The 14,112-nt window shown below is 44.1% G+C and overlaps 1 protein-coding gene across 1 annotated transcript in view; it reads left to right on the forward strand.

Moving 5' to 3' along the window:
* The window catches only part of LOC308282662 (RNA binding protein fox-1 homolog 3-like), a gene marked incomplete at its 3' end in the record, with an annotated part of 388,814 nt that extends 376,662 nt beyond the window's left edge, over positions 1-12,152 (forward strand). Inside the window, exons 10-11 of the mRNA XM_080723051.1 lie at positions 7,153-7,231; positions 12,108-12,152. Of these exons, the coding sequence (XP_080579177.1) occupies positions 7,153-7,231; positions 12,108-12,152 (124 nt within the window). The remainder of the gene's footprint in view (positions 1-7,152; positions 7,232-12,107) is intronic.
* Positions 12,153-14,112: the final 1,960 nt, after the last annotated feature.

The following is a 14,112-nucleotide window of genomic DNA, read 5'->3' on the forward strand; positions in this document are numbered from 1 at the left end:
CCATGAAATGAACGGGGGTGGCGGGACTCTCTCTCTGAATACAAGGATCTGGTTTCATCCACCCAGAAGTATAAATGTAATCAATTTGGTTACACGTTTACCCTCTCATTGTTATATTATTATAATCCCGTTGTAGCAGTCAGTAGTTGTGTTTCCATAAAGCCGTTGTTTGCGCTTTAAGGCTTTTGCGCATAAATATTTCAACACACGGGTGACTAACAGTTCATTTTGACCGATTTTGAGATCGCAAAGTGCAATAACTCTCCGCATGAAGTTCTCCGAAATTTCCCCTTCGTGACTTTTCCTAAATACTCAAGACATATGTTCTCGTTTTTTTCCCCCTTCTGAAGTATGAAATATTATACCATTATACCACTCTGACTGTTAGTTATCTGTCATGAAGACAGGTCTCACCCATTCCTCCCCTTCCCAGAAGCAAGGAGAGAATTTCACACCTTTTGTGTTCCACATTTGAGAGGTCAATTTAAATGCTAATTAACATTTGGAAGACAATAGAACCCCCGCTGGCAGCAGGGGAGGAGGTGTTCCTCTCCTGGGCCAAAAGGGAGAGAATTTACCTGTCAATTTGACTGATAGATGCAGTCAGAGTGGAAGTGATTTTTTTCAGTCACCCGAGTGTTAATGGAAACGCATTCGAATAAACTTTCATTATCCACAAAACATTTATGCGTATGGAGGAGGTGGATTTTGAGGCTTTATCGAAAAAAACGAAATGCGCATTAGTGCAATGGAAACACTAAGTGAATAGGTTTTGAATTAAAATGCATTGAACTTGCATGATATCGATTTGGCTGAAAGGAGCTGAAGGGAGCCATCAACTTGTTAGCGTCGTGTTCCCAACTACTGTACCTTGGATTGGATGTTTATTTTATGGCGCTGTTGTTGTGTGCACTGTGCAAGCGTGCCTCGTCCGTCACATCACTCAAGTAAATCCTGGCTAACCGTTCGTCATCACACCGTGTTGCGTGCCAAAAGTGGCCGATCTACAAGCTCACAGCAGCTCGCATCCGCGACGCGTTGTGTGCTTGCAGATCGGCCACATTCCAGATGCAGAAACTTAGTTGCAGGATGAGTGTGCAGCGAGTCACAGCAGTCAGACGTGCAGTGCTCACGTCTCGGATTTGGTCTGAAAGTTTGGTCTTGGTCGGGGGGGGGGGGGGGGGGGGGGAGATCTATCAAAGGGGTTTTCAAAGTGGGTGACGGGGCACCCTGGGGTGCCGCGACGGCAGTCCAGGGGTGCCGCGAGATGATTTGATAATATTTGGAATTTATTTGGACACTTAACAAAATATTTAGTATCATTTTAAACTTGAAGTACAAAGTTATTTTCAGTCAGTAACCAAAATGGCTATTATCTCAACATTTTCCTCGCAACATAATCACTAAAATATCATCACTGTCGGGCAGAAACCTCGTATCTCCAAGTTTCAAATGTGTACGTCTTTTGGTAAAGCAAAGCCCTGCTTCATCAAGACTGTCACACAGTCGCATCACGAGGCGTTGTGTGCTTGTAGATCGGCTGTTTTCACTAGTTTAGTACATTTTATAGATGATAAATACAAGACGAACGGTTTTGGACGTACAAGGTTTCCACCCGACAACGACGATATGCTATAAATATAAGGTGCTGGGAGTGAAAATTATAATGTAGGGGTGCCTCGGGTTAAAAACATATTCATGGGGTGCCCTGAGACAAAAAAGTTTTGGAACCCCTGCTCTATCGTTCCTGAGTGATGTCATTCCAATTCAGGTGCGCTCCGTCTGTGCGGAAGAAGAAGAAGAAGTAGGAGGAGGCGTGCTCTGATTCATTCGGCCCCTCAAAGCGGGGCGGGGGGGGGGAGGGAGAGACGTGTTTCGCCCAGTTTGGGGAATCTAATCTAGGAGGGATTGAGCATGTCACTTGTGATAACGTACGCCCTTCCCGAGAGCCCCGAAGATCATATCGATAATGTAAGATTTATCAGGCGCTCTCGCCGCGGCTCGAATTATGAGCAGTCGTGCTCGGCGAGAGCAGAAATTGGACAGAGGGGCGCTTTTTTCTTTTTTTTCTCCCCCTCCGGGAGTGATTTAATTCCTGTTTCTCTTGCCTATATCCCCTCCTGCAGATTTAATGTAATTCGCTCCGGAGTTGTTTGTTCGGCTTTTTTTCTTTTTTTTTGCCTCCCTCGTCTGTTTGTTTCCTTTTGAATAAGCGGTCATGCCCGGCGGATCAATATGGCATTTTTCTTCTTTTTTTTTTTGCCGGCGATGTTTCAGCAATACCTTAGCAGGCTTAAAACTTACCACGAGCTGCCTGGCCAATCATGAAATGAGGTCACCCCCTTACGTGAAATCCAGAAGATTCAATCGCTCTTTCAAAGGGAGGTCTGCCAACCCCCAGGGGTCATTGGGTCATTCCAGAGGGTCATCCTGACGCCAAATGAGGTCCTTGAGCTTGTAGATCTGCTCACAGCTTTCAGATGGGGATCCGTGGCCGAATACAGTGTACGTATCGATCTGGGGTTCCTTGTTGCCTAGTTAAGTCAGGAACTCTCACGTCAAAGTAGGTTTAATCATTTATTGCATAAATGGAATAAAGTTACTGTAATCTTGCCGCTTGAAGGGCTCCACGTTCGGAGATGTTCCCTGAATGTTGTACATACTGTACTTTTTGAGCATGCTAAACAAAATCAGGGAACGCCAAGCAAGACCGCCCACATACAATAGCAGAACAATAGCAATACATTGACGCTTAATCAGACATAATTACAATTATTTCAGCTGAGGCAGACTTAATCTAAGGTGGAGGCTGGGGTGGAGGAGGCAGCTAGAAGTGAGTATCCGAGGCTTCGGATAACCAAGCACAGTAGAGAAAGTGAGCCATATTTAAAGGAGCCTTCTGTAGTAGATTAGATTATGTGTGACGTATTAGAGTAGATCATGTGTTCATTGATTATGTTAATATCTAGGTCTTTATGATGATACCAATACTTGATAGTTAGGAGTCGAGTAGGCCTCAGTAGCTATTGTTTTGGTAAAAACTATCTTGTTATGGTACAGCTAGTCCCAGAGGCCTTGAAGCCACACAGTATAACATAGTGTCTGACCATTATTCTTGGCAGAACTACTTTACCACTGCCCAGAGTGTTCAACTGTACTTCTGTCCATGATATCATGTTACATAAACTTGACCACCACCACCACCTAATACATTGTCTTGTCTCCTCATGTTCTCATTGATTATTGATTGATCTGAATTCCACTACACTTCCCTACTGAATGAGCGCTTTGATTGGAGTATGACAGTGTGACGTAATGACCAGCAGATATGTGAATGGGGAATGAGAAAGAGCTCAGTGGCGTCAGTTCAGCAAAAGCTAGGGTATGGCAAAGATGAAGGTCCTCGTGGAAAATAGGCATTACATTTTGTATAACACGGTTCTATTGTGAAAATAGCAGATCTACATGCTCACAACGCCTCGCGCTGCGAGGTGTTGTGAGCATGTAGATCTGCTATTTTCACAATGTCTGAAAGAAAAAGATAACAACTTTTGTCAGTTTTTTACACAGGTTTCTACGGTTTCTTGGTCTGGATATGGCAGCCTGGAATGGTTTTTCAAGTGCAGCTAAACTTAGCATGTTATTAAACGTGCCACATTTAACAATAATGCATTGCACCTGTGCAGCTGACCTGCGGAACCTGGGAATATACCATTTTGTCAAGCTGGGGAGAATACAAGTGTGGAGAATATAATTATAATGCCTTGTTAAAGTGACCATTATGTACAATTTTGCATGTGTAGTTATTTTACTGTAATTTAACAACATAATAACCAGCGCGCCGCAGATAGAGAAAGACACATTCATGGATTTATATTTGAAAGTAACTTTTATTTTCCCCCCTGGACCCAGGGTATGGCAGCTGCATACCCCTGCCATACCCAATTGACGCCCCTGGAGAAAAGAGCTGACTGACAGCTGACGACAGATGGGCGGGGCTGAAGCTTTCTTTTTCTACTTCTCCCACCGCCGCTGCTCACCAGCGGTTCCTTTCCGCGCGGTGCAAGGCTTCAGCCAGGTCGCCTCGATCGCGCTTCTTTCTGAGTGCGCAGCGCGCTCGCTGACCCGCGTGGCGCGACGCGGCGCGGTGTGTCGGCACCACTGAACTCAAAATGGGGACATGGCCATATTTACATCTTATATAACTAGGGTGACCATACGTCCTCTTTTGCCCGGACATGTCCTCTTTTAGGGGGCTGTCCGGCCTGTCCGGGGGGGTTTTATAAATTCCTTCAAATGTCCGGGGTTTCGCGCATATCACAGTTAAAGCACGAGCATTTACAATGCACGTTCAATGGTTCGTTTGGAAACACACTGTGAGAGGCGAGTTTCCACCCCTAACCCCGGAACGTGTATTATTCATACTACTCTCTGCCTGCGCTGCGATCCCTCCCTCGCGTGTATCAAAACAGCGGCGCAGTTCGGCCAGTGGAGACGCCCCTCTCGTTCCCCACTGGCCGAACTGCGCCGCTGTTTTGATACACGCCCCTCCCTCAGTCTGTCTCGCTTTCAGATCAGAGGCAGAGCAGCGCGAGCTCGGCAGTCGGCAGCATCGCTCTGCTAACGCAATTAATGCTGTTTCACTGATGAAATGCACACAAAGTGCCAGTGACCAACAATGAGAAGCAGAGCGTTCTGCCAGCAAAGCTGGTACTCTTCTGTGTCTATTTAGGCATTTACAAATAAAAATTATTCTGCTTCAAGCCCATATCAACACTGCAAAGTAGTCTACAAGACAGTCTGTGCGAGGTGAGAGCTCTTCCGCTAACTAAATTGACAGAATCTTTTGTACAACCTTGTAAAGCAGAACGGCGGTTTGGGTTACCTCTCGTTACAAAGCTGAACGTTCATACAGGAGTCAAAAGGCATACTTTATCAGTGGATCTCATTCTCTAGCCTATAGATTTGTAAAGGGTCCAATTGGAACCCCCTCAAAAATGAATACATAACTAATAACATAATTGAGCTGTAAACTAGTACTATAAATTATTTTGGGAAAAAAAGAAAAGAAAAAAAGATATATATGTGTGTGTGTGTGTGTGTGTGTGTGTGTGTGTGTGTGTGTGTGTGTGTGTGTGTGTGTGTGTGTGTGTGTGTGTGTGTGTGTGTGTGTGTGTGTGTGTGTGTGTGTGTGTGTGTGTGTGTGTGTGTGCGTGCGCGCGTGCGTGCGTGCGTGTGTGTGTCCTCTTTTTGGATTTTCAGAATATGGTCACCCTAATATAACTCAACAGCGGCATCAGCTCATGCGAAACGCTCCCACGCTCTCTGTCTTGTTGTCTCCTTCAGGAAAGAAAGAAAACGCTCTCTCTCTCTCTCTCTCTCTCTCTCTCTCTCTCTCTCTCTCTCTCTCTCTACACAGTCAGGCAGACACCTTTTATCTCCATATTTAAACCTTTTTTATGTTTTTTCCACAAATGAACGCCCTGCTTCGTCACGCAACGGTGTCAAGCAAAAGCAGGACGAGCAGAAGATCTACAAGCTCGCGACACATCGCAGACCACTTTAAATCGCCTTTAAAATATATTATATACATATATATATATATATATATATATTTAAAAAAAAGAGGAACACTTTTGGACATATATGGGGTTTCTCTACCCGACCCCCATATGACGATATATATTCCCTGGCTGATTTGGCGAACCCTCAGTCCCTTTGGCTGAGGGGGGGAAGAAGTGCCTTATCTGCTCCGTGCAGACGCTCATTTGCAAGCGAGCGTCGGAAAGAACGGCAAGAACTGGTGGGGGGAGAGAGGCAGGGAGGGAGGGGGAGAAAAGAGAAAGAGAGAAAAGTAAATAGAGGAGGAGGAGTGTGCGGAAGACGTAGAAATAAATAAATAAGGGCAGGACACATCTTGTCCTGCATGTCAGGAGGAAATTGGAAGGATTAGTTCCGTACCGGCGACAATGAAAAGGCAGGGGCGTGAGCCTACTGTGCAGCCTCAGTAAACAAGAGGGGGGGGCAGACAGGACAATGGGACCTATATAGCCCTCCAGGGACGTGCAGAGACTGTTAGAGAGGCAGGGGCTGAAATTTCTAAAATGGCCTTTTGGTGAAAATATTGAAAATAGCAGACCTCCAAGCTCACAACACGTCGGGGCTGCGACGGAGGCCGGCTATTTTCAATACTTGAAACCACAAACTAAGCATACCGATGTCTCACACATTTCCTGGGGCAATCTGCCCAGATCATGCATGTCATGCATGTCTTCTCTTCTTTTTTTCAAAAAAGCATCTGCAATGTAGTGCATTTGAAACTACATTGCAGTGCACATCATGGGGTGATCACTGCTTGCCTCCTGTGAATTGTTTTATTTTAATTTTTGTTTATTTTATTTTAATTTTGTTGCTGAGTGAGGTCAGCAGACAAAGTGACATGAGTGAGATGTGCCAATGTCAACCAGAGACATTGGTATAAAAGGCAACACTGGAGATGTGGCGTAATGGCATGGATTTCTACACAGTTGAGGGCAATTCATTCAACATAAGATGCTGCATTCAAGTTCAGGAGTTTGGACAGGGCAATTCTTTTGAACGCTGCCTTCAGGGCATTAGCATTTCTTTCAGCATAGTGAAAACTGCATTCATGGTCTGGAGAGGGCACTTTTTTACAGACGGGTCAAAGGGCAGGGGCTCAAGCCCCCTTTGATGTCTATGTGTGCACGTGGCTGTAGCCCTCCAGCGGCTACTTTTTTCTCTCTCTCTCTCTCTTCGCGCTGTTCCTTCTCTTTACATTCCCACCGCCTCCTAATCAAGACGACAATGGAAAGGCTGGTGCAATAATTCCCCAACCTTTGAACTATCAAAACCCCCCCCCCACACACACACACCCCTCCATGTTCAATTCTTCTTCTTTTCTTAACCACCTTGTATAATGCAGGAGGGGAGGCCCTGGAGGGGAGAAGGAGGGGGGGAATAATTGATTGTGTCGGGAGACTTGAAAGAGTTGACTTGGGGGGAACATTAAACAAGCATGCATAAAACGTTCTCCTCTCCTCGTCAATGATAGATCAATGAAAAGGCCTCCTCTACATACCTTTTTAATTTTTTTGTTTTTCTTTCTTCTCTGCTCTTCTCATCCCCCTTCAGCTATGGCAGAGTCTATGCAACGGCGGACCCCTACCACCACACAATCGGCCCGGCCGCCACGTACAGCGTGGGCACTATGGTAAGACCTGTAAGACCCCCACCAACACCCCACAACCACAACCACCACCATCCGTTTTTATCCAACCCCCCAGAAAACCACGGTATAGAGCACTGAAGCAGCCTTATAGCCCGGTGGTCAAACCTGGGAGCGCAGTCAAACGCTACTGCGCGTGCGGCGTAGGGAGAGTCTTTCAGTCCGAGTGTATCAAAAAAGCAACTGGGTTAAGGCAGCAGAAGCTTGTGATTGGCCTCGCGGAGGTGACGAAAGTCGAGAGGAAGGAGATACACCTCAACCTAACATTAACCTAACCCTAACCTCAGTAAAACTAACGCTGGTGAAATGCTAACCTGCCGACGCTGGTGAATGTTAACCTGGTTGAAATGCTAACCTGCCGACGCTGGTGAATGCTAACCTGGCGAATGTTAAACTGGTCGGACCAACAGTGCTTAACCTGGTTGCTTTTTTGATACACACAGACTGAAAGACCTGCAAAAATTCATAGGCCAATTCTTCTACTTCCGGCAGACTTCCGGGTGCTTCAAACGCCACTGAGCAACTTCCATTGAAATTAATAGCTGGGGGCGGGGCAGTCCGCTCTCTATTATATATTAGCCTACTTCTATGGTTTTATGTGCCCCCCCAAAACCCTGACAGCAAAACAATTGAGATAGTGGCCCTGAAACACGCAAATAAAGACCACGACCCTCACAATGGTCCCTGGTTTTTATTAGTACTTTTGGCCGTTCTATTATGGCTCAACGACCTATAAGGAGAATCATCGTCGTCCCCCCATCCCCCCCAACACAGCATGTGTATGGACCATGGTGTATCATATAACATTTTAGTGCAATGAATTTCTGTTGCCGACCGTAACTTGATCAGTGCTATAACCGGCATCTGGTGTTAACTATGCAACCTGTCTTGTTGCTGCGTTCACACTAGCGGCGACAAGAGAAAGCGTCAAAACGAAGTCATTTTTGGCGGAAGCCGCAACATGAAGCTACAATTCCTGTCAGGGCGATTGGAAAGAAACTGGGGCTTCTTCCTGACTTCCTTCATATAGGCATTAACAATGATACTAATGGAGGCTCTGGTGCATTCTGGTCAAGCAGAGTCAAGGCGCTGATATTGTATAATGTATCCTTTAATTTGCATAATTGGTAGCACCTGTGAAGGAAGTAAGGAAGCAGCCCATATAGGCTGCTGTGCTGAGGCCATTCATTCCTGCTGTGTTCCAAAAACGTAAGGAAAACTTGAGCAATACTTCAATGGCGACTCCGCAGAAACGTGGCTAGCCATGCTTGGTCGTTCTGTAGCTTTTTTTGCCGCTACTGCGAACTTTACTGCATTATGCTTTTCTGATGACTCAGTTGTTGAATTCATTTTCTTTCACTGAACCCAAAACCATCTCTGAAGAGATGAAGTTTGCATTTTGTTTAATGTCTGTTTTTAGCTAGCTTTTGCAGCCACTTGTAACATCAAAGATGAAATGACGACGATAAACACTTTTTTATTTATTATTAAGGGGCAGTCGAACCCTAACATCTCTATTATAGAGATATTGTAGGCAATGCAAGCAAAAATAGGCAATCCATAAGCCCACATGGCATGTCGCAATGCAATGCGCTTTGAGCTCGTATAGATTGTCTATTTTCTGATTTTCTGATGGAAAAAAATGGTGTAGAAGGAAAAGGGAGGGGGGGGGGGGGGGGGGGGGGGGACCCCATTTGTGAATATCTTTTGGGGAATGTTTTTTGAAAACATTATGAAATAACAAATAACGAATTAAAAACAAAATGCAGGAAATCAAACATTAAGGGACCCATAAAAAAACATGTCCGCGACCCACACATGGGTCCCGACCCGTTTCTTGGGAACCAGTGGTATATAGTATAGGGTTTAAGTGTTTAAACCCAGCAGTGTGCCGTGGGACTCAAGAACCGACGGAGAGAGAGAGAGGGAGGGTGAGGGAGGGAGAGAGAAAGAGGGAGAGAGAGCAATGGAGGGTAGAACGTTTTCCCGCTCCGCTCGCCCCCTCCGTACCCACAAGGTTGATCGGACGAGTGCGCTTTGTGACAAATGACTCAAATTTACCATTCCGGCATTGCATGCGATTTCTCAACAGCATTATATATATACTGTATACAGCAGCTGCTAGCTAAAAGCTTTCATTAATTAAGACATTCCTTTCTTTCCCCCGTCTCCTCTTCATTTACTTAATTAAAACTTGTGCTTGAACGTTTTTTTCTTTTTATTATTATTATTATTCTTTTTCCTCCCAAATTTCCTTCCCTCTCTCTGACATGGTATAGTGACAGTATACGGTAAATTGGCCCCTAAAATCAGAAATGTCTGGAGCTTGGGGTTTTTGTGCTTGTTGAGAGCCGAGGTGAGGGGGGGGGGGTTGATTAGCGTCAGGTGTGTCTTGGTGGTTACCGCGATGTCATTTTGACATTCTTATTGACAAAAACACATATCATTAACATTATTGTCACTGTTGGGTGGAAACCTGTCCAAAACCATTCATTTTTTTGAAGAAAAATAGTGAAAATAGCTGATCTGCAAGCTATAGCTACTGGTTTCACCACTTTTGTGCGACACACGTGCCACCTGACAACAGTGTTAATTTGGTTGACTGAGGCTAAAAAGACATTTTGATATTTAGTCGACTATAAGACTAGACTAAGACTAAATCATTTCAGATGACTATAAAATAGGACTAAAACACTAAGACTAAATCAGAATTTTCTGTCAAAATGTACAATAATTAAACAACTATTGTAAGAACTGCATCATTTTATTTGTTTTTAACTATGTGCAAATAAACAAAATCAAACTAATGATGAAGTAGAGCACTAAAGCCCCTTTTCGACTGCAGTTTTAGCACCACACCACACCACACTACACTACACCACACCGCACCACATAAAAATATCTACATTTTCCATTACAAAAAGTACCCCTATCGGTAAGAAACAAATTGACCCTTTTAACTGTGATTATAATACAATATAAATTTGTATTACAACTATCCTAATTATAATGCACTGTAATGGATTATAACTGTGATTATAATACATTATAAAGTATTAATGTATTACTATGATAATTAAAATACACTATAATAGATTATAATAGTGGTTATAACACAATAGAATCTATTATCATGTATTACAACTATAACAACTATATCCTGGTGGTCTAAATGAAAAGTCAGTGAGTGATCAGTCATTATGAAGTGTTTGGCCCTGTTTGGCCTAGCTCAGACCTACTCTAGAGTGGATACTTTTTAGTACCCTGTTTAGTACCACTTTCACACCACTCTACCCAGGTCCTTGTAGTGGAAAACCTGGCACAAGTGGGCGGTGTGGTGTGGAGTGGTGTGGAGTTGGGCCAGTGGAAAATGGACTTAATTCACACAAAAAAAAAAATATATATATATATATATATATATATATATATATATATATATATATAAAAGAGTTGAAACACGAGTTGACATACAAGGTTTCTACCCGACAGCAATGATCTACTATTTGCCCATATCTGTCCCAAGGATAACACATGTAAAAAGCCATGCAGACGCAGAGAGCTTCACAAGGCCCCACATCAGATAGACCAAGTTAGATAGACCAGCGTGGCCTCTAATTCCTTTTATTCATGTTTCATTGGTAGTTATCAATCAAAGAGGAGCACATTTTAGTTTGCATTTTAAAGCCACACAATAATGAGTTCCTCTGAGGTTACTGCTGCTACAGAAACATTTGCTCAGGCAATTCTTTTTTTTTTTTTCTTCTTTTTTTTCGCTAGGAAAAACTAAATTAAGCCAAATGTTCCATTTCAGTAGGAGGAAGGTTGTTTGTACGAGGAGGGTTCCCCCTGAAAAAAAAGGAGAAAAAAAAATGAAAAAATGAATTAGGGGAAATTAGCCTTTGAAGGTCTTGGACTAAGCCCGTTGGACTTTGTCCAAATTACAAACAGCGTTGATACATGAGGGAGTGTGCGTGCGTGTGTGCGTGCGTGTGTGACACTGTGTGTGTGTGCGTGTGTGTGTATGTGTGCGTGCGTGCGTGCGTGCGTGTGTGTGTGTGTGTGCGTGCGTGCGTGCGTGTGTGTTTGTGTGCATCCATGGGTGTGTATACCAGTGTGCACGGACTGGTGTGCATGCATAGGCCTTACATGCATGCGTTCTGTGTGTGTGTGTGTGTGTGTGTGTGTGTGTGTGTGTGTGTGTGTGTGTGTGTGTGTGTGTGTGTGTGTGTTGCACCCAGATATAACCTAGCATGGCATTGCATTGAACCCAGGGAGCAATAATAACTTCTGGTTCTATGCACTTTGTGGACTTTAAAGAGAGAGAGAGAGAGAGAGAGAGAGAGAGAGATAGAGGAGAAAAACAAACTCTTTGAATGATTTGCATTTGGTCGGAACCACCAGTATTACTAGAGCATGTTGGAGGAATGACCCCCTCTCACCCACCTCCCCAAGTACAAAAGCATGACACAAGGTGCATTATTTTACAATTTAAAATCAGAAAGGGTCTTTTTATTATTGCTGGGGCTTGTTTGTGGTCAAGGCGGAGGAGGGGGAAACAATCCCCTATACCACTGTGATCTTTTAATTTGTAGCATTGTAGCATGGTTTCGCCTGTTGCCAAGCTCCAAACCCGTAAGCCCTCGACAGACCTTAACGTTGTTCTTTAGCGTATATGTATGCGCTTGCAATATGAAGTCAACGCGGGGGACCAATTTATATACACGGCCAACGAAAACAAAAAAGAAGTAAAAAGAAAGAAAAGAGGAAGGAAATCTGCGGAGAAAAAGAAACCCATGCAACGACTAAACTGACACCTTTGAATACTGATTGGTACTTTTTGTTTTCATCTTTGATGTTGCAGGCTAGCCTATACAGAGGAGGTTACAGTCGCTTCACTCCCTACTAAACGAAAGAAAAACTGAGAAAGAAAGAAAGAAAGACAGAGAGAAAGACAGAGACATTACACCCATCCCAACACACGTACACACACTCACACATGTATGCACACGCGCACAAGACACACACACACACACACACATACACTTGCAAAACAAGTCAACACCTGGTCCTTGGTAGCCTCGCATAGCCAGACAATATCACTGTCTGGTTCTTCTCAGTGTTATATCGGTATATGTTTTTCTTTTTCCAAGGGGCAGTTTCATAAAGATTCAAACTGACTCTATAGAGGGTATGCACATGCATGAAGTGAATGGAAAATCGAGTGGCAAATCGAGTGGCAAAGTTAGTGGCAAAGTGAGGTTTAACATCGTTTAAAGGAGTAGTTCACCCCCAAAATGACTTTGTTTCTATTGATTACTCATGCCATGGAGACTAGAGTTCAATATTCATATATATAATATTGATTCCGGATGGGGACCCGTTTCGAAACGGGTCCCCATCCGGAACGAATGGGGAAACATTTATTGTTATCACATTTTTGTCTTAGGAATGCGACAAAAAACTGAAAATATTATTGAACTCTAGTCTCCATGGCATGAGTAATCAATAGAAAAAAAGTCATTTTAACGTTGTTTAATGCAATCAGATAGACTTTTCTGTTTATGGGCTTTCAAGGCCAGAACGTTTTTTTTTTTTGCCACTCAGGAGGCGTTCCTGCATAACTTCCGGGTATGATGATGATGATGTCACAAGCATACCCTCTACAGATAGTTAGACCTACAACCAACCAGAGTAGCGCAAAGGTGATACACCCGCCCTTACATTTGCATACTGGGCCCCTGGTTGGTTCCTCACGACTTGTGAGCCGTGAAATATTTGAATAATTGAGCAGGACCAGACCTCATCTGCCAGGATAATGTTTTATTTGCAATGGCAGATTTGTCTGGGCACGGTGGCGCAGTGGTTAGCGCTTCGCCTCACAGCTAGAAGGTCCTGGGTTCGATTCCCGCCAGGGGACGCTGTTGGCGCTGGGGGCGTGTTCCTCCCTCTGCGTCATCAGCGCCCACACCCTAGGTGGGGTTGGCGATAGGGCCTTTCTGTTTGGAGTTTGCATGTTCTCCCTGTGTCTCCTAGGGCATATGCCCCCACAAAAACATGCAGTAGTCCTGGTTTCTATACTACCTCGCCCTAGCCAGCCAGGTGCTTCCCAATTCCCCTGGCGCGGCAGGGGGAGAGCGGAAACCAGGACTACAGGTTAGGTAGTTGCCACTGGGTGAGAACATGGGTTGCAAAACAAAAGATGTGTCTGCTGGCTACGCAAGGCTAGGTCCTATAGGTGGAGAGCTAAATCAAACACACACATACATGCACGCACAAACACACACACATGCACGCACAAACACACACACTTATGCATTCGCACAGACAAGCCCACGCACGCACACCACACACACACACGCACGCACACCACACACACACACACACGCACACACACACACACACACACACACACACACACACACACACACACACACGCACGCCAATCTTCCAGGTCCCCCTTGCTGACCACCTCTCTCAAGTTGATATTACTACAACAACCTTGTTGATGTCATCATCAGTCTGCTATTGTTCTGTTGTTGGGTTTTTGTTGTTGTGCTTCCTGGTTTGTTGGTTGTTGTTTTTTTTGGGGGGGGAGAACGTTAAGTTTTGTTATGTTTTGACTTTTTATGCTCATGATGCATTCTCTGATATGCTGTATTATTATGGGTGCTGTGTCACCATAACCTTATCGTCACTGTCGGGCAGAAACCTCGTATTTCCATGTGTCAAAACTGTATTTATTTTTATTTTTTTTGCAAAGTGAAGCCCTACTTCATCATACAAGGCTGTCACACAAAACTAGTGAAAGTATCAGATATTTTCAATTTGGTTTGAATTATTTTAAAATGATAAATACAAAACGAACG

This window comes from Nannobrachium achirus (genome assembly GCF_963921795.1).
Source record: "Nannobrachium achirus genome assembly, chromosome: 4".
Classification (NCBI taxonomy): Eukaryota; Metazoa; Chordata; class Actinopteri; order Myctophiformes; family Myctophidae; genus Nannobrachium; species Nannobrachium achirus.